General features: G+C 35.4%; 4 protein-coding genes across 10 annotated transcripts; 2 read left to right on the forward strand and 2 right to left on the reverse strand.

The window, feature by feature from the left end:
- Positions 1 to 936: 936 nt before the first annotated feature.
- Tbph (TAR DNA-binding protein-43 homolog) lies at positions 937 to 14,995 on the reverse strand. 7 transcript variants are annotated; one of them, XR_013102250.1, is made up of 6 exons: positions 14,586 to 14,988; positions 13,123 to 13,292; positions 12,674 to 12,814; positions 7,629 to 8,594; positions 1,131 to 1,298; positions 937 to 1,050 (listed from the first exon to the last, which is right to left on the reverse strand). XR_013102250.1 is itself a non-coding variant. In XM_076901030.1 (5 exons), the coding sequence occupies exons 1-5, from the start codon at positions 14,821 to 14,823 to the stop codon at positions 7,740 to 7,742; spliced, it is 1,326 nt and encodes a 441-aa protein (XP_076757145.1). In that variant the 5' UTR covers positions 14,824 to 14,988; the 3' UTR covers positions 7,202 to 7,739. The 7 variants fall into 7 exon arrangements, 4 of the variants coding, with proteins under 4 accessions (XP_076757145.1, XP_076757144.1, XP_076757142.1 ...); XR_013102248.1 differs by having other exon boundaries at positions 938 to 1,050; positions 7,618 to 8,594; XR_013102249.1 differs by having other exon boundaries at positions 938 to 1,050; positions 7,614 to 8,594.
- On the forward strand, positions 1,682 to 2,155 carry LOC143427233 (uncharacterized). Its single transcript, XM_076901164.1, has 2 exons — positions 1,682 to 1,706; positions 1,827 to 2,155. The coding sequence occupies exons 1-2, from the start codon at positions 1,682 to 1,684 to the stop codon at positions 2,153 to 2,155; spliced, it is 354 nt and encodes a 117-aa protein (XP_076757279.1).
- A 771-nt stretch (positions 14,996 to 15,766) lies between the features above and the next one.
- On the reverse strand, positions 15,767 to 16,987 carry Slv (sugar transporter SWEET1). Its single transcript, XM_076900475.1, has 4 exons — positions 16,831 to 16,987; positions 16,478 to 16,555; positions 16,057 to 16,339; positions 15,767 to 15,987 (listed from the first exon to the last, which is right to left on the reverse strand). The coding sequence occupies exons 1-4, from the start codon at positions 16,917 to 16,919 to the stop codon at positions 15,772 to 15,774; spliced, it is 666 nt and encodes a 221-aa protein (XP_076756590.1). The 5' UTR covers positions 16,920 to 16,987; the 3' UTR covers positions 15,767 to 15,771.
- A 386-nt stretch (positions 16,988 to 17,373) lies between these two features.
- LOC143426766 (alpha-ketoglutarate-dependent dioxygenase alkB homolog 7, mitochondrial) lies at positions 17,374 to 18,328 on the forward strand. The gene is made up of 4 exons (XM_076900395.1): positions 17,374 to 17,660; positions 17,728 to 17,901; positions 17,987 to 18,111; positions 18,175 to 18,328. The coding sequence occupies exons 1-4, from the start codon at positions 17,409 to 17,411 to the stop codon at positions 18,302 to 18,304; spliced, it is 681 nt and encodes a 226-aa protein (XP_076756510.1). The 5' UTR covers positions 17,374 to 17,408; the 3' UTR covers positions 18,305 to 18,328.
- Positions 18,329 to 18,402: the final 74 nt, after the last annotated feature.

The raw sequence follows: 18,402 nt of genomic DNA on the forward strand, positions 1-18,402 counted from the left end.
GTTGTATTTATGGGTTTACCCTCTTCAACGGTAAATGTTCAAAGTACGCGAACTTGGTACTTTTATTTTTTTTTACATAACCGATACGTTGGTAGACAATCAGTGTTTATCATATTGAAAAATAATGCGACATGCACACCACGTGTCTAAAAATGTCACTGTTTTCTTAAAAGGTCAACTGTATGTAATTGACGACGGCTCCAATAATGAGCGATTCGAAATGTTTTACATTTTCGAGAATTATTTTATACTTTACAAGAAATGATATTAGAATGTTATTGGAATACCTGTTGAATTAACATATTCATTCAGTGTATAGTATAATGTTGCAATTAAATTTTCTATGCACAGTGCCTTGTTAAATGTACTTTGTTTCTTTTTCTGCGAATAAGAATTGTTGTTAGCATTGTAGAGGTTTAGATAGATTGTTGAGTTTCTTTTGTGTCTTAATGATGACCGATATACTCATATTCGTAGTATTTTTGGTATTTAAATGTATGTCAATGCTCCTATTGAATATTAATAAGTTAACGATAAAAATGGATTAAAATATGTGCATGAACTTTTGTAATTAGTATTTATACTTGTAAAAGAGCCGATAGTTCACCGATTTAATATTTGTATATTATAATGAAGGAAATATGTTGGATGTATAGGCTATTAAACATTTGTGTACAGCATAAATTTGTAAATTAATGTTAACAGAGAATATTTAAATAAAAATATACTATATTCTAAGTATTCCTTATATAATCATTATTTTTAGTTCTAATTATTTTCTAAATATTGTTTTAGTAATTTCCATTTTTTTTAACATTTGATTTCTTTTTGCATACAAATAAGTTGGTACAAATGTATGTATTTAAATGCCATAAATACAATCGTCAGTATTATCAGAAAATAAAACCTTCGTATCCTTTTATTTTGTAAATTTCAATATAATTATCAGAGGAGCAGCAATCAAAGGTATGTTTCTGAATTATTTCTTATAGTCCTTGATGGTATCGGTTGGACACTCAACAATCAGCCAGGTTCCACGGCAGGCAACATCTACAAATAGAAATAGTACAATATTAAAATTATCAGCAAAAGCATGTCATTGTAAAGTGTTAATTGAAGCCGCTGCTTACGATAAAAATGAAGTTTGTATAGAAACAAATTTCATTTAGGAGTCCACTCTGCATCTTGTCAATATTTATGAAACTGACATGGTATCTTTCCCTGTCTTTTCTCTCACTTGTCCATATGTAACATATCAATTCAAGTTTTTTGGATTTTTACGTATCGATTCATCTGAACTGTTAAAAAAAAAAGTATAAATAGTAATTAATGTATAACTGCAATATTTTTTAATTGTAGAGGATTAGTTTGTATTAATTTAGTTGATTAGTATTGTATTTAGTCATCTTTATGCAGATACATATTTGAATTGACGCATTTCCGTTTTTTTCTAACTTGCTAATCAACTTGTGATACGTGCAATCATGGGAAATCAAATATTTCAGTCCAAGGAATTACAAAAGGGACACTCTTACCAGTGAATAACCACAAGAGTAATTCCTAAATACAAATTAAGAAATGCGGACAAGCAGATGAATAATTAATTTGTCTTGTCGTTTTTTATTTTTATTTACTATGATCATCAAACGTTAGGACTGTAATAAACAAGAAATTAGGCAACATGGTCGACACCCATGACGAAAACGGTATAGCGGGATATTATAGTAAAATGAGAAGCGTCGTTTGCATCAAGAAAATCTTGCGTGAACACGTTTAATTTGCGACAACGCCGAAAATTGGCACTATATATAAAAAATAAATTTCAATTCGTAGTCACCTGTTTCGAAGTTTAGCCTGTCGTCTACTTTCCAGTCATCATCATCATCATCCTCATCCTCATCATATTCATATTCATCCTCATCCTCATCCTCATCCTCATCCTCAACCTCATCACCATTATCATCAACATCCTCATCACTATCATCAAATAATCACCACTATCACCTCCACCACCTACCATCATCATCATCATCATCATCATCATCATCATCATCATCATCATAATCATCATCACCATCATCATCACCATCATCATCATCATCATCACCATCATCACCATCATCATCCTCAAGTTCATTCATCTTTTGGACGGTAACCTGTTAACTCACAAAATGCTTCCACTCGTTGCGATTCCGTGCGATGGAACCACTCACTCATTCTCTTCTCTCCTTCTTGTGCTCTGACAAAGTAGTGACATGTGGAATTAAGTTTATATAAACATGTGTACAAACATGATCCACGTAGTTGAGTATTCGTTCTTGTCGGTACGGTGTGATGCTGCACACTAAGCTTTCCTATCTCTTCCTACGCTTTTCAACGTTTCGATCGTCTTCTCTTCCCACACTGGAATGTTCCTCCACTGTTTCATCGATCAGCATCAACCGTTTCATCAGCGACGCGTTTTTCTCTGAACAAACTTTGATTCCAATTGGAAGAACATTCCAACTTTACACATTTATGGGAACATGAAAGTTTTCTGATACATCTCACGGCTAGAAGATTACAATATCTGTATGTACAATATGATGGGATATAAATTTAGCTTTCAAATATGCTCTTTCGCTTATCTTGATCTTGAAACGTCGAAAATTGTCCAGAGATACGATAAACTTGGGTAACGCATCGCATACAGCTCCTCGGATCTTGTTATTCTGAATTAAGGCCGAGAGATCTGCTAGAAAAATATGCGTTTACACCTGTGCGGGTTCCATTCTCGCGAGTGGACCATTCTCGTGTAACAGGTAATAGTATACACATTAGCACTCAAATATAGAAAATATCGCAGGCCTGAAATAAATTCGTGTGTGAATATATAATCGTCGAACGCATAAAAAAAAGTTTCTCTGGTTTAACGTAAAGTTTGTTGATTCTAGATGATAGAACTTACAATTTCTCAACAAAAAATGTTTGGCGGCTTGAAAAAATTGGGGTAAAATTAGTAAGCAGTTCTTCGTTCGAGCAATCTCACGCATACCTTCATACAATCACATTATTTCAAACGGAATACAGAAATATATTTGACCAATCGTGTTACAGCCCTTCTCTCTTTTAGAATTGCTCGATATTGATCGAACGCAGAAACAGGTATTTAACAAATGGTCCAGCGAAGGAGTTTGAAGAATGTATATAAATAAACTACTGCCAGTGTATCAGTTTTTAATCATCCTGTAATGAACTTATTGTAATAAGAATCAATCTCTGCCACCTATCAAAACAACATTCTCACATGACAAAACGTTTTGATGTTGCACGTGGTCGTCATCACTCTCAGTATCCTCGTTTGAGAAGAAAAAAAAAAAATAATAATAATACACAATCTCGATTATTAATTTACAATAGGGAGAACTGTCTACAAACAAAACTCTGTAAACGTTCACGAACGACATTAATGCTCCTTACGTATTATTTACACACTTTGTCGTAGATCATTTCCAAATCGTTTCGCCAAGGCATCTTTTGAGCAACAGTTGGATCCAACCGATTCATAAATATATGTATACACGATGAAGAATCACTTTTACAATGGCCACGCTATTAGAGCAATTACACTCACTCACTTACGAGGCAATTATGTGCATCGATTGCCGCTGAACAATTTGTTTGATGTCAAACTATCAGAAAGGAATATTTAACCGATATTCTCGTGGTGATAAGCGAACGATTTGAAATAGATCGGCCGGCTATTAGTAATGAGCTAGAAACGGTTCTAATGTCTGTTAAAAGTTGTCTTAAACTACAGTCTTTGTATATTCGGTTATCATTTACAGCAGGACGTCAATAAATAAACTTCAACGCACTTTTCCATTAATGTTTTCTCTTTACATTATGTATAAACATTCTGGATTTCAATAAAGATATATATATCTATATATGTATAATATATATATCTATATATATGTTTATCTATATAGTATATATTCAGGCATTCAATAAACGACTGTGTCCCATCCATAAAATATCATTGTTACTTTCTTCCTTTATTTTCCGCAACTAATTACCGCTCGCCTCATAATTATTAATATCTATTCACTCAACATTATCAACACGTGGTTAATTTTTGCCATATCTTTTTTTTTTTTCTTTTTTATATCGCAAATGCTAGTCATCGTAAGACAGCAAAAATCGATCCTCGATTAAATCTTTCATGCCTGTAGTTCTGAGACGACCATTAACAAATACATTCGACCGCCATACACACACATACACACAGAGAGACACGTGAGGTAAAACAATCCAATCTAATCGACAATTAATAATAATAACAATCTCCTTAATTCGTTTAAACGAAAGCGTGAAAAAAAAAAGAGGAACAACGATCTTTTGAACGTACAGAAGGAATTGCTCTTTTCTTCTTTTCTTTTTGTTCCTTTTTCTACGCGCTTCTAGGAAGCGCAATGGAAATCCAACAGCTTCTCAAATATTTGACCAAATCTTAACCGACGGGCATTGCTAATCGTAAGTACTGCTAAAATCGTGACCGCACGAGCCTCACAGATACAAGGCAAATACCTCTGCCTGTATCTATATCGAGCTGCACATTCATTTCTAACGTTGTATCCATTGGTATGCGATATTCACTTAGAGAAACATTCGTTTCACACTTGACAACGATAATTTTATCATGTACCTTAACGTTGTAATATATACGAGCAAATACATAAATTACACAGCTGACGTGAGACTTTTTCAAGGCCTGCGAGGTCACGATCCAAATGTCACGCGATTCGAAGCCCGCGTACTTCTCGAGGCGAAATTAGAGCCTTCTAAAAAACAATAAATGAAACTACACAATTATTAAATTCTTACAAACACACGGACGAACCATTCTTGCTTTCAGTAGATTTTCGAAAGCTCTAACTCGTAAACTGTATAGGGATTTACGTTCGCGTGACATTCGTTTGATCTTACAATTAGGGGTGCACGTTCAAAGCGTTTGGTTGAACATTTTGAGAAGATTCTTTTCGTTATACAGTCTCGAGTAAGCATAGTGTAACACATCAGAACTCACGCTACAGACTAATAATAAATTGATAAAATTGTATACACGTCAAAGGAAAAGAATCATCTACGATCAATGTAAACGTACAGAAGGTACAACGGCGCGAGTGTATCTCTCGTATAAGAATCAATTTTTATTCCTTTAATGATGAATAAGTCGTAATTGGTGAATCTCGATTTAATTCACCTACATCAATTTCAATGCTGCAATTACTTTTGTGTTCGTTTTCTTTAAAAATTCATCTATAGCAAGAGTTTATTGACTACAATTCGTGCAACGTGAATGAAATCTTTGTTTTTTTCCTTTAATTATTTCTCTCTCTCTCTCTCTTTTCTGTTCAGTGATCTTTGGAAAAGAAACAAATCGACTCGCAATTCTTAAACCTACTCGTCGTTTCAAGCGGTACCCTATTTCGTTCGTAAAAGTGTACTAAAAACTTGCGACACTTCAAGAGTCTCTAAAGTGAACTCGTAAAGGAAGAAACGAGAACTCGAAAAGATTACAAACGCTATCTTTCACACGCAATCAATCAATGAAATTTGTTTTCTTCGTTTTTCTTTTTTTTTTTTTCTTTACGCACCTATCATACCCAATACGTAAAACACATTTCTCACATAAATCGTTCGTATGCACGCGCTAGAAACGTTTTCTTTTTTTCTTCGCTTTTCTCCTCTCTCTCCGCTTTTTAAGGCGAAACACGTTCGAAGGGTGAATGGTAAATTTTTCTTTAACTCGGGTAGCTGCGATCAATCTGTATGCATATGCGATTTTTCACACTTATCCTCTTCCATACATTCCTGGTTCTTCACACACGAAAAAAAAAGAAAAAAAAAACGGATAAACGTACGTTACATTTGTCGCAAACTACGTTGCATTGTTCGCTGAACGAAGGAATGGGCCTCTGAAATTTCAACTTGTCGATTAAGAAGTAAATATAGCATAGATGGAGGATATATATATATTGAATGCGAAGTGGTCAACATTTTCTCGTACAAACTTTGCAGGATACCTTTTCACGTACAAAACATACTGGCAACGCTTGTACGAGAAATTGCAGAGCACTCTGTATATACGCATATGTATAAATATTCATAGTTACCTTGTAATGGAGATTACAAGAATGAAAACGAAAGAAAAAGAAAAAGAAACAGAAAACAAGAGTGAAATTTCGTTCAAAGAAACGCAAAATAAATGCACTGAAACGTGATTGGAAGTAATTTCCAATGTTACAGTTTCCATTTGTCTCTCTGAATCTTCCCGTTGTTTTAGAACGAAAATCTAAGATAGTCTCCCTAATAAGAAACATATTATGCAATAATTTCAATAGACAAAAAAAACTACGGAAAAACAATAACGTTTATGCTAGTCATTTCCCTTGAAATCTTCTTATCGATCATTCTGCTTTAATCTCATGGCCGCAGATATTCTGTTTTGATTAGATAACAGTTGTAAAAATTCAAATAGGTTTATGATTCTTAATGATTCGATTAAAATTAATTTAGAGATGGCATTAGCCCCCCCCCCCCCCCCCCCCCCCACCAATACAGTGAGAAGCGAAAAGATCAAAATTAAGATTCAAATCGATGATTGTTATCCCACACTCAACTATCAAGAAAAACTCTTTATACTCTCGCGTTCCAGAAACTCTACGGGACTCATTCTAACGCGTTCAAGTCCCCTCAATTAATTCTCAGTTACACATTAAACACACGGCACGAAACGTTAAATAAACATAAGCACATATACGTACTCCGCTACAATAAATCTCGTTCTTCCTCTTCTACGACACATTCACAGTCATCATATATTATATATATTTATATATATACGTATGCATATATATCATCATCATCATAATCATCATAACCATATCAGCATTATCATCATGATCATTTCAATATAGCAATTATCTCTGAATTGGCTTAGACCGCACGCTTGAAATGAGATCATGCACAGTTATATATGCAGGTTCAGATGATCGAAGCTATCCGTCCTCTCTAAAACACGCACTTGAGGAATTGTGCTTATATATAGATATATGTATCCGAATAAGCCGATAAGAAAGTGAAAGATATAGGAATATTAGAAATACTATGTTCGTTCCTCGTGTGACGTGCAAAAAGAAATAATTTCATGGTGGTCAATCGTACATTTCTCTCTACAGAGCACAGTATATCTTATATGGTAATCATGATCAAGTGAACAAAATACAAAAAAAAAAGAGGAAAATGATAATTATCCTATTTCTCTCTCTCTCTCTCTCTCTTTCTCTCTCTCTCGCTCGCTCGCTCTCTCTCTCTCTCTTTCTCTCCCAATTTCCGTTCGTTCCAGGTTGAAACGAACAGAAAATCATGGAACCCGTTCCTCTCCGTTTGGCAGAGGCTTTGGTTCTTTCTTTAACGAATGAAAAATGGAAATTAACAAAAAAAAAAAAAAAAAAAAAACAGAAAAAAAGAACATAATGACATTAATAATAATAGTAGTAGTAGTAATAGTAATAATAAAAATAAAAATAAAAAAAAAGAGCGAAAAGGAAAAAAAGATTAGTTTGTACCTACAACACACTTGCCTAGACCGTTGCCACTGGTGTTGTTAATGTGTATCAGGATGAAAGGAACGGATTAACCACTTTCCGACGACTACACTGGGGACCCTCTCTCTCTCTCTCCCGCCGCACAGCTTATTCGTACTTGAGAAAGGTGTTCGATTTCTGATCACGCTGCCCGGGATGATTCTGCCAAGCACCTTGGGACGCGTTCGGATTATTCGGGCCTGGACCACCTGTTCCAGGATTTCCAGTATTACCATCACCACCACCTTGATTCATCCAACTGAGAAAGCCAGAGTTTCCACTGTTACCGATACTATTGTTGCCTGAAGGCGGCTGGCCAGGTGGGCCAGGCTGGTTCGAATAGCCCTGATCGTTTCCCTGATTCTGCAAGTTACCGATCAGCCCCCAAGATGCTTGGTTCAGCGCAGCTGCGACCAGAGCGGGGTTGACTGGTAACGCGGACAAATTCAATCCTCCCATCGCCAATGGATTCGACATACCGCCGCCGCCGCCGCCGCCGTTATTCTGGCCGGTGATGCCAAGCGCTTGGAGATTCGGCATGTCCAGATTCCCACGGTTACCTGGATTGTTCCAACCGTTTGGGCCCATATTGTTACCTGAATGGCCCATGTATCTGTTACCCTGATAGTTCCCCTGAACGTTATTCTCGACGGGGCCAGGAGCGCCTCTGCGCATGTTCGAGTTCACTTGATTATTGAAATTCTTATTGTTCCCCTCGGACTTCGGTGCTGCGTTCGAGACGTGCACGGATACTCCTTTAATTATGTGATCCTCACCGCAGAGGGACTGGGCTACCTCGGGATCTAAGAAAGTAACAAATGAAAATGCACGGAAAGGTTTTGGGATGAACACGTCCGTCACTTCGCCAAATTTGGAGAAATAGTCGCGCAGATCATCAGCGGTTAGGTCTTCTGTACAGCGTCCCACGAATACCTTGCAGGGTACTTGCTGAATCATTCCCTCCTACGCACAAACGCACAATCAATCAATCATGTACAACAGATTTTCACAGGTTTTGGTATGTTTTTTTTTTGTTTTCTTTCTATTTTTTTTTTTTCTTTTTTTTGTTTGTTTCTGTTTTGTCTCAGTAAAACTTGCGTACAGTGCACATTTCCATTACTATGACACATTTATAAAATGTTTTAAAAATATCTATGGTTTAGATTCGTGTGCGGAGTTGTTTCATAGGTCGAAATATCGTATAGTTAAAATCTCTAAGTTGAACATTCAGTCGTTTCCCATAAAAAAGAGCAGCAGAAAGAAAGAATAAAGTAGAAGCTAGATCTGCACTAACGACAAGTTTTATAGAAAACCATTTTTTTGATACACATGTCTATGTTTTATCGATCTCAGAAAAAAGATGTCGCCTGATCAACTTTTACGCTTTTTTTTTATCTCCATGTATGTATATATATATATATATGTATGTATATAACACTTAAGCACTACGGCCTCTTTAAAATCCATGCACAAATTCTGTACAATGTCCTCTTTTTCTGTGTATATATTCGATGTAAAATTTCATGCTATGTATATATTACATTATCTTAAACTGAATAAGCACAATAGTTGATGATAAAATGTAGAGTTATTTCGAAGCTATTACTAATTATTAGACAACGAATTTTTTCTTTTATTTTTCTCTTTTTTTCTTATTTTTTTTTCTTTTTTTGCTTTGCTAGTTGCAAAAACAGAAATCACGAATCAAGGGGAATATGTACATTTTATACTTCTAGTTGATCGTATCATATGAAAATCAAATAATTCGCTTCTCTCAACCAAAGATACGTAACATCGTTACCCCATATATTCGTTGAGAAGCCCCGCGTATTCTACATATTACCATTTGGATAAGCGGCTGAGAAGTACGACAGATCGTTCGTAAACTCGTGACAAATAGAAAAAGAACAGATACGAAGTCCATAGGAATTAAGATAGTTATCGCTGTTAAAGCTGTCCTTAGAAAAGAATTACACCAACGTTTCGTAAGCATTGTGCAGTCAGCTTCGAGAAGCTTGTGAAACATTAGAATAATAATTCTTTTAAAAGAACATGTTGTGCATCTAAAAACATTGACAGTGGCAACTGTTCACAATGGCAAGTTATAATATTCTTGAATCTCTGATCAGAACAATTAAGAGTTTATTAACTTGAAATTACAAGGAAAGACGCGTTGCTAACTTCTCTGTCGCTCGAAAGTACAATTAAAAGTGTTCATCCTACTCTACTAATTACGTAACGCATGGTGGGTACCATCCAATAAGAAATGTCTCTGTTCAGCGTCGTTATTTCTTAATGGGCTACCGCTACCACGTGTTTCTGTCAGTAAAACGGGACGAAAGCTCTGAATTGTACTTTGCGCGAGACGGATCGAGCCTCGACAAGGTCCAACCGCGAGAAAATCTTTTTATTCCCGTTGAACCGTGACATGTGTATTTAACGATAGTAACAAGACTCATCAGTATCTTGACGTGTCCGAGACATGGTGATCCCTCGATGGACGGTGCTTGTAATAACGATCGTAATAGTTCTCTTTAGCCGGATATCTTGCTGTATCTGCAAACCTAGCGTCCACTTCCTTCCCGTCCTGTGAATATCTCGCGTCTACTTCCCTGTTATCCACAACGTATCTACCGTCCGGTTCCCTGCTACCGTCGACCGCGTATCTTCTGTCTATTTCACGGTTGTCCACCGGGTATCTACATTCAGCCTCTCTGCTATCAGCAGGTATTCGATTATCCGCGTGTCTAGCGTCTGGATATCGTACATCCAGCGTGTATCTACAATCCGCGGACGTGTAACGACCGTCCGCTTCATAATAATTTCGATCGTAACCGTAATTGTATCTAGCTTTCTCCGTGTACTCCGGATTCTCCATAACCGGGTACACGGCACGCCCCTCGTAGTTGGTGTATCTTGTGTACTCCGGGTCGGACGGATACGCGGTTGGGTTTGCTGGAGCCGCGGTAGTATGCTGGACCATGTAATTACGTGTATCGTACCCAGGATCCTCGTAGGACGGGTAGCTAGGTTTCTCGTAGGCATTATAGTTCTGGCCCTCGTACTTGTACTTATTGTTATCGTCGTACGGATAATTGGGCGGGTACGACGGATAGTGCGTTGTCTTATAATCGTACTCCGAATCGTACCTAGGTGTATTAGCCGCTTCGGGCGTATTTAAGTTGATATACGGTTTCGCCACTGGTACCCGTCGACTACTCGGCGTATGAACCGGTATAGGGCGGTAGCATTCATTGTGTTTGCTCGTATCATACTGACGAGCCATCATTAAGCCATCAATATTCTGCAACCAGATACACCAAGCCCTCGACAATCACATACAATTTTTTATCTAATTATAATTTTTTTTTAATCACACACATATATACGTACTCTCGCTCATTTGTCGCACTATGGACATACATGTTTATTTGAAAGAAAGAAAGAAAGAAAAAAAAAAAGAGGTTTCTTTTCCTTTTCTTTTCTTTTCAACTGTCTCATACCACATACCAATTGTATAAAGTTTTCCAGCCTGACGCGTAAGCACGCGCTAACTGAAGAGAACTGCGAGAATCTTTGTGGTAAAGGAGCAACACGAATTTTTTTCATCACGCGTCTTTCATTCGTCTACGGACTATACATTCTATTTCTTCGTACTGTTTGTCACTGACATTTTACAACACGTTCGTTAAATCGAGAACAATTAAATGGAAAGATTTTACGGTTAAATCCAGTTAACGACTTGAAAGTTATGCCTTTCATCGCAAAATTCAGAGCTCACTAAGGTACGACACACCGCATTATTTGGATCAGGACCATCGGTATGCACACACTATCACGCAAGCCATACCCATTACAATGTTTATCGACTTCAAAGAAGTTATACATTTAACCAGTGCTCTCGACCAATTATTATTTTAAATTCACTCCCATTATATATATATAAAACATACTTTTTAGACGCGAGTAGCAAAGGTTCGATCACTCTAAATCTCTCGTCTCAAATAATATTTTCTGCAAGCTAACGGATTGCACGATACATAAAATTCTTTGGGAACCACGTGCTGAAGAATCGAATTCGTAAACTAACGGCTTTGCTTGTTGCTAATATGCTTGTCACTTCGAGCTTTTGCACAAATCAATTGTTGGCTATGCGTTTCTCAACTTGTATCACGTAAATGTTTTAAAAAAAATAATGTCTGACAGTGGTATCTCTCATTCATGGCATACACGAGAAAATTTCACACACTATTTAAGGAGGACACAAACATACCAATGTTATTTACAAGATCACGCAAGCATACTTTCTTAAAAGGTAAAAACTCTCTCACTTTCCATCGTACAGCACACATGTAACATTCACGCACATTTGTCACGTTTCCTTTATAAATTTTCCACTTAAATCGACTACACATTCACCTATTTATACCACAGAGTATACCTTTTTCTCAAGAGACATTATAAATATAAAAGACGACGTTCAAAGTCATTGTGCAATGATTCGGAATAGAAAAAGGAATTTCTAAAGCAAGATGTACTGTACCCGCGTTCGTGCCATTGGCTACTTAATCATTCTCTTAACTTTCTTATAACTCGCGCTGTCGTTTATAGTTCGACTAATGTTTCATTACACGCATCATAGATCTGTATCGGACTTGATAAGAAAAAAAGAAATTTCAATTGTCTTTTTTGCTAACGCTATTCGTTATTCATTTCATTATTCTTTATTCTTTACTTTCTTAATTTCGAGTTTAAAATTCTCCAATTTTCATGACAAAATTAATTCAATTTCATTGAGCTTTCCAAATTTTTGTACGAATGAATTTATTTCAAATAGACGTTAAATTTTCACGAGATTTACTTAAGGTCTTGTTTGTTTTATAACTTTACAATGTACAGATCTACGATTCACGTGCAAATATCCTATACATGTATTTTCGATCTTAAACAACTGTTAAATAGTTAAACATTTCAGAGCTATACGAAGATGTTTAAATGAAAGAACTACGAATGTCTGTCAATGAACATAATGACGCTCTTACCTTACTATTAGGAACCTTGACATCACACCATCGCCCATCTATCATATGTCGCTGAGCGAGACATCTTAATTGAGATTCATAACTTCCAAATCTAATAAATCCAAACCCTTTGCTTTGTCCTGACTTTGCATCTTTTTTTACCTGTAGCAAGATTTCGAATGTCGTCAGTACACATTTAAGACATTACAATTAAATAATCTCTATATCAATAATGCAGCTGAACAATCATTGATACTTTTAACTCTACAAAAGGTCCTGTACACCTGCAAGTCTTTAGCACGTAAATCAGCAAATTTCTCGCAAGAATCACAGAAAAGAATTTCAATAATAATAATGTTATATAATTTAGGAATATTTATTTTCATTAGTTCTATGTATTTTACAAAAATGTTTAGAAAAGGAGAAAAAGAGAAACAAGATTCTGGTTAGAGAAATTTTGTGAAACTCACCTGTGCCATGAGTACTTCTCCGAATGTTTCGAAATATTCTCGCAAGTTCTGCTCGGTAGTTTTCCATGGTAAACCAAGTACGATCAAGTCTGTGCAACGCAACTTTGTTTCCATTCTTTTAGTCTTAGCTGTGGAATTTTCCAAATTGTCATCAGATTTACGTTTGTTCTCTGAAAAGATATAAGTGTTCATGTCTACTAACTTTTTTTTCATTTTACTAGAAACCTCGTTTGAAAGAATGCAAGTCTCATTACAAAGATTCTACATGTGTGTGTATGTGTGTGTGTCCGTACATGTACACACGCACATATTATTACAGTAAGAGAGAGAAAAACCAAATGTAACTGCGATAAAAATAATAATAAAAAAAAAGAACAAGAAAAATGGAAGTACATAGAGAAATCCAGTACAAACGATTATCGTTCAAAAAATAAAAAAAAATTGTGTCGTATCGTGTACGTGTCTTTTTATATGTGTGCATGTGTGTAATATATACATTATATTGTTAAGTTTTTATTAAACATTCTAATTTACATCTATGCTGGTCTTGTACGTATATATATACATACATACATACATACATACATATATATATATATATACATGTACAAACACAAGCTCATATAGATGCAAACCAATTTTAGTTGTTAAAAATAGATGGTTCATTTATAGATATTATTAAAATTGCAACCGAAAAATATAGTTACGTAAACTTATTTTACGATCAATTTAGATCTCATGACTGTTATTTCATTCCACTGAATATTAACATGTGCTTACGTTAAGCTCAAAATTATTTCTATGGAAGTATCATTAATAAATTCTCAAACTTCTCTAGATCTTAAATTATCGATAAACAAATCATGCATTGTCAACAGTAAATTCCATTTTTTCTTTTCTTAAACATGAACACTAAATTAAAAAATAGTCGATCGATTGGGAAGAGAGTGAATTCGAAAATTGAGGAGCACAAAACAAGAGTAATAAACACAAACACATGTACTGGACTTCGAAATGAACGATATAAAAAAAAAAAAAAAGAGAAGGAAAGATATGCAGGTACAAAACGACTGTAATAAAAAAAATCATTAAATAGGGATCGTTCGAGATCAAGCATCGACGGTGCATAAAGTTCGTAGCGCGAATAATCGATGAAAAGTATCGCGCGTCACATCATCGTTAGGTGACGGCAAAAATAGAATATCGAACCTGCGTTAGAAAATATACGTATGAAAAAGAAGAAAAAAAACCAAACTCCAAGTCGCATTAAAAATCAGATGAAAATGTACACTTCGTGTCTCTAAATAATACAGGTCTCGGTGTCAATCGATAGAGAAAAAGCGTGGTGTACTTGATCTTAATATCATGGCGTTAGTAGATTTTGAGAGGGGGGAGGTGAGGAGCTGGCGGCGGTGGCTACGGTCAGAGAAAGAAAAGAACATGATTCGGAGTGAAATAAGCACCTTTTGGAAAGACACAAAAGTAAATCGCCTTGCCCCATCCATTCTCCGGCGGATGAAGACGTCCGTCAACGAGACGTATGCCGCGCATCGTCCGGGACTCGGGATTGCGATATTTCAGGCCGCATGTTCCAGGAAACTGGGCGGTAACGGTAGTCAATAAAAGTGTGCTATCGTCCTCTGTCGGCAATTCAATCGGCTCGTCGCCCTCGTCCTCGGCAACCTGGATGTACGACGACATGATTTTCCCTTCGGAACGTGCGATCTCTCTCCCGGAAAAAAAGCGAACGTTTCCCTTTCCCAAAAGGAGAATAAAAATTTCGCGTACAACACAACAAACACACACGCTCGGCCTCGCAGTCAGTCACGCAACACCACACCTCTTTCTCTCCTCTCGTCGGGCTACCAGTACTGCCAACCAGCCTCTCCACCGGAAGTCCATCGAGTTTCCAAAGCCTCTAGTAGATTCCATTCGATTTCCGCTTGTGGAACGACGCGCGCCAAAAAAATTATGTTTACGCTCATCGATTTTTTATAATCAACGATACGAAACGCTCATATTTTTTGACGAACAGCGAGCTAATTTTTTTTAATTAATTGAGATTCATTTGAAGCTACTTTGAAGATCTCTTTAACTACTACGCGATTCAAATGAACGACTCGATGGTACGTTTTGATGTACTACAAGAAGATATTCGTTTTTATTTGCCGTTTGTAATGAATAATAAGTAAATAGAATATTGGAGACTAAAAAGGATGAATAATATAAATGTTAATAATCGTAAGTATATTAATGAAATACCTAATTGATGACGTCGATGACTGTATATTTTACAGGAAATATTTTAGGATCGATTTATCCTGCAAAATGTTAAATGTAACATGGGAGATGTTCTTTAATCGTTGGGAATCTGAATGTTCATCAATTTTTATTTTTTCCGCCTAGGGAAATTGTCGGTACCAATTGCGTTGTCTATAGAGGTACACTGCGGGAAATCGTGGAATTATATTTGGCGGAGAATGATTCAATTTCAAAAATATTCTCTCGATTAAATGTCCATTGATTGTTTTAAAAAATATATTTCCTCTTAGTAGCACAAAAGTCGTGTGTTTTAAATTATAAACGTTGATACATCAAGAATTGTATGTATTAAACCTTTTTTATGCACGATAACCGATCAATTTGATATTATATTAATTGAGACGTATCTGACTGGTCGTTGCGATAAATTAAGAAGAAACATAGCTGAAACGCAGACAGTGCGCAGCCAAAGAAATTTGGTATTTGTATGAATTGATCATCGAGGATGTAACCGTATGTGAACCACAGACAAGAAACTACGAAAGAAGCCACGATGATGGGAAACGGTAAACTTTCTGTACTTTTAACTCTCACCACATGCGCCTAGAAAAGATATTATTCAATCATTTTCTTGTTTGAACCATCGGTTCAACAAGTGCCATGGAATCTTACCAGCATCATCAACGGAGATGCAAAGAACAATACTGTTAATGTACAGCTAAGGAAACCAACATATTTTGTGGCTAATAGCCTGTCATCTTCATAGAAACTATAAAAATATACAAGAGCGAGGAAACATGTCGCCGCCACTATTTGCCTTATAATTCTAATCTTTTGTACACTGTATACAATGAAGACATAAACATAAGATGCTTGAAGTATAGCTCCAAATAAGTTCACTAACAATATAAACTGATCTTGGATAAGCATACCATATCTCAACCACAAGAGACATCTGTAACATATCGTACAAGAAGGTAACAATTGTCTATAAAACAATGAAATATGTACAAGTTAAAACGTAAAGGTACAAAGGGTAAACAAACGATTATTAAGAGGAAGGAAATATTTGCAATGAAAGTATAACACTTACGATGTATAACATGTTACAAATGCCAATGCCGAATTATTTCCTGTTGTGCCACTTTTAATAATCTTGTTACATACGAACCTAAAACATATTTTTATAATTTTCTGATAGTACACTAAACTTCCTGTTAAAATATAACGAATGCCTTGAAAAGATCAGATCCCTTAATCATACATTGTTTACATTGTTATTAAAAGTAATTTTTTATTTCTGTTAAAATTATTACACGGTAGCTTGCAATTGTGTACGCATGTACAGTTATGTTTGTGTAAACAAAACGTATAGAAGTAATGTTTGCAATTTCTTGAAAATAGAAGTAAACGCGATGTCAGAGACTCATATTATTTTTTACTTACACACCGGCTAAAAATTGCAAAACTGTGCAAATCGAGGCTGTCATGGCTAATGCGTCTTTAATCTCCGTCGAAACCATGATTTGAATCATTCATATCAACCTTGTATAACAACATCCGTAAGACAGACTCTTAACCTTGAAATTTATCATGAAATTATCTGGTTTTATTACAAGAAATTATACGGAAGTATATACGCAGACATTGTTTGATTAAAGTTGAATGGTGATATCATCGAAAATAAATTATTCCAGTCCTTAAATACCTTTTCCATAATATACTTATAATTTTTGCATCCTGTGTATTGCACATTAATAAAACGTGCAAATTATTTTTTACTATCGTTTTTTAATTAAAAAGAAATCAGAATATCAGTACCGTATCAAGTGGGACTAACCCCTTGCAATATAGTTCGATAATTACTTATTTTTTTACCAATATTGTTAATCGCTCAGAAAGTTATATTTATTTTAAGATATATGCACTTAAATATATAAATAATTTCACGCATATAATATTCAACAGCATAAGTATCGATTACGTTCTCTGTTTCTAACCTAATTGGAGAGGAATCGCAAAAGATGAATGTTAAAGTAAATTTGTTTACTCATTTCATAAAAGGAACTATTAATTGTACCAATTTAAGATATTATACACAAACGAAAATTGTACGTAACAAGATAGACACAAGTCCGGAGAATTGGAAGGTGGAGCTTGTTAATACGATGCAAATTATTCCAAATTTTGTCACAGTTGAAGAAGAGAAGTCCTTAATGGAAGAGATCGATCCTTACATGCAAAAGCTTCGATACGAACAATCACACTGGGACGATGTTAGTATAACGTGAGAAGTTATCGCAATTATATTCTGCTTATATTTGTTATAATTGAACATTATAGGCGATACATAGTTATAGAGAGACAGAGAGAAGTAAATGGAACGAAAAGAACACTAAGATAATAAACAAAATTCGAGAGAAAGCATTTCCTAAAGGGATGTCCCAAATTCCATTGATACATGTCTTGGACTTAGCTAAAGATGGATGGATAAAACCTCACGTTGACAGTGTCAGAGTATGTATTTCGCTTGTAGATCATAACAATGGCAAACAGCAGAACTTAAGTAAACTATAAATTTCTATTGTTATCTTTGTTATAGTTTTGTGGTGAAATTATTGCCGGTTTAAGTTTGCTAACTGATTGTGTAATGAGATTACAAATGATTAACAATGAAGCACTATATAAAGACTTCTTATTGCCAAGAAGGTCTTTATATATAATGAGGTAAGGGTAATGCTGTTCTTATGAATACAAATTGCTTGATCGTTCACTGTCTTTATTTTATAGCGGAGCGGCGAGATATAATTATAACCATGAAATTTTCAAAAATGAAAAATCATATTTTGAAGGGCAGCATATACCAAAAGATAGACGTATCTCAGTAATTTGCAGAAGTCAACCGAATCGTGATGCTTAGTATTATTTGATTATATATAGTTGTATTATAAACTTATAAATGTACATATATGAATAATATTACTTGATGAAATATAAGGAATATTTAAAAGATCACTC

This window comes from Xylocopa sonorina, chromosome 9 (assembly GCF_050948175.1).
Source record: "Xylocopa sonorina isolate GNS202 chromosome 9, iyXylSono1_principal, whole genome shotgun sequence".
Classification (NCBI taxonomy): Eukaryota; Metazoa; Arthropoda; class Insecta; order Hymenoptera; family Apidae; genus Xylocopa; species Xylocopa sonorina.

What these genes read in the sequence shown, in the direction of transcription:
- LOC143427233 (XM_076901164.1), top strand. Translation starts at nt 1,682, where the DNA reads ATGGTCGACACCCATGACGAAAACG. An exon ending in CGACACCCATGACGAAAACG is followed by an intron (nt 1,707 to 1,826) that starts GTATAGCGGGAT and finishes AATAAATTTCAA; the next exon opens with TTCGTAGTCACCTGTTTCGA.
- Tbph (XM_076901027.1), bottom strand. Translation starts at nt 14,823, where the DNA reads ATGTCGTCGTACATCCAGGTTGCCGAGGACGAGGGCGACGAGCCGATT. An exon ending in GAGAAGTACTCATGGCACAG is followed by an intron (nt 12,815 to 13,122) that starts GTGAGTTTCACA and finishes ATCTTGCTACAG; the next exon opens with GTAAAAAAAGATGCAAAGTC. An exon ending in TCAAGGTTCCTAATAGTAAG is followed by an intron (nt 8,595 to 12,673) that starts GTAAGAGCGTCA and finishes GTTTGTGCGTAG; the next exon opens with GAGGGAATGATTCAGCAAGT.
- Slv (XM_076900475.1), bottom strand. Translation starts at nt 16,919, where the DNA reads ATGATTCAAATCATGGTTTCGACGGAGATTAAAGACGCATTAGCCATG. An exon ending in TTTGTAACATGTTATACATC is followed by an intron (nt 16,340 to 16,477) that starts GTAAGTGTTATA and finishes GATATGTTACAG; the next exon opens with ATGTCTCTTGTGGTTGAGAT. An exon ending in CATCTCCGTTGATGATGCTG is followed by an intron (nt 15,988 to 16,056) that starts GTAAGATTCCAT and finishes TATCTTTTCTAG; the next exon opens with GCGCATGTGGTGAGAGTTAA.
- LOC143426766 (XM_076900395.1), top strand. Translation starts at nt 17,409, where the DNA reads ATGAATGTTAAAGTAAATTTGTTTACTCATTTCATAAAAGGAACTATT. An exon ending in AACAATCACACTGGGACGAT is followed by an intron (nt 17,661 to 17,727) that starts GTTAGTATAACG and finishes TGAACATTATAG; the next exon opens with GCGATACATAGTTATAGAGA. An exon ending in AGGTCTTTATATATAATGAG is followed by an intron (nt 18,112 to 18,174) that starts GTAAGGGTAATG and finishes TTTATTTTATAG; the next exon opens with CGGAGCGGCGAGATATAATT.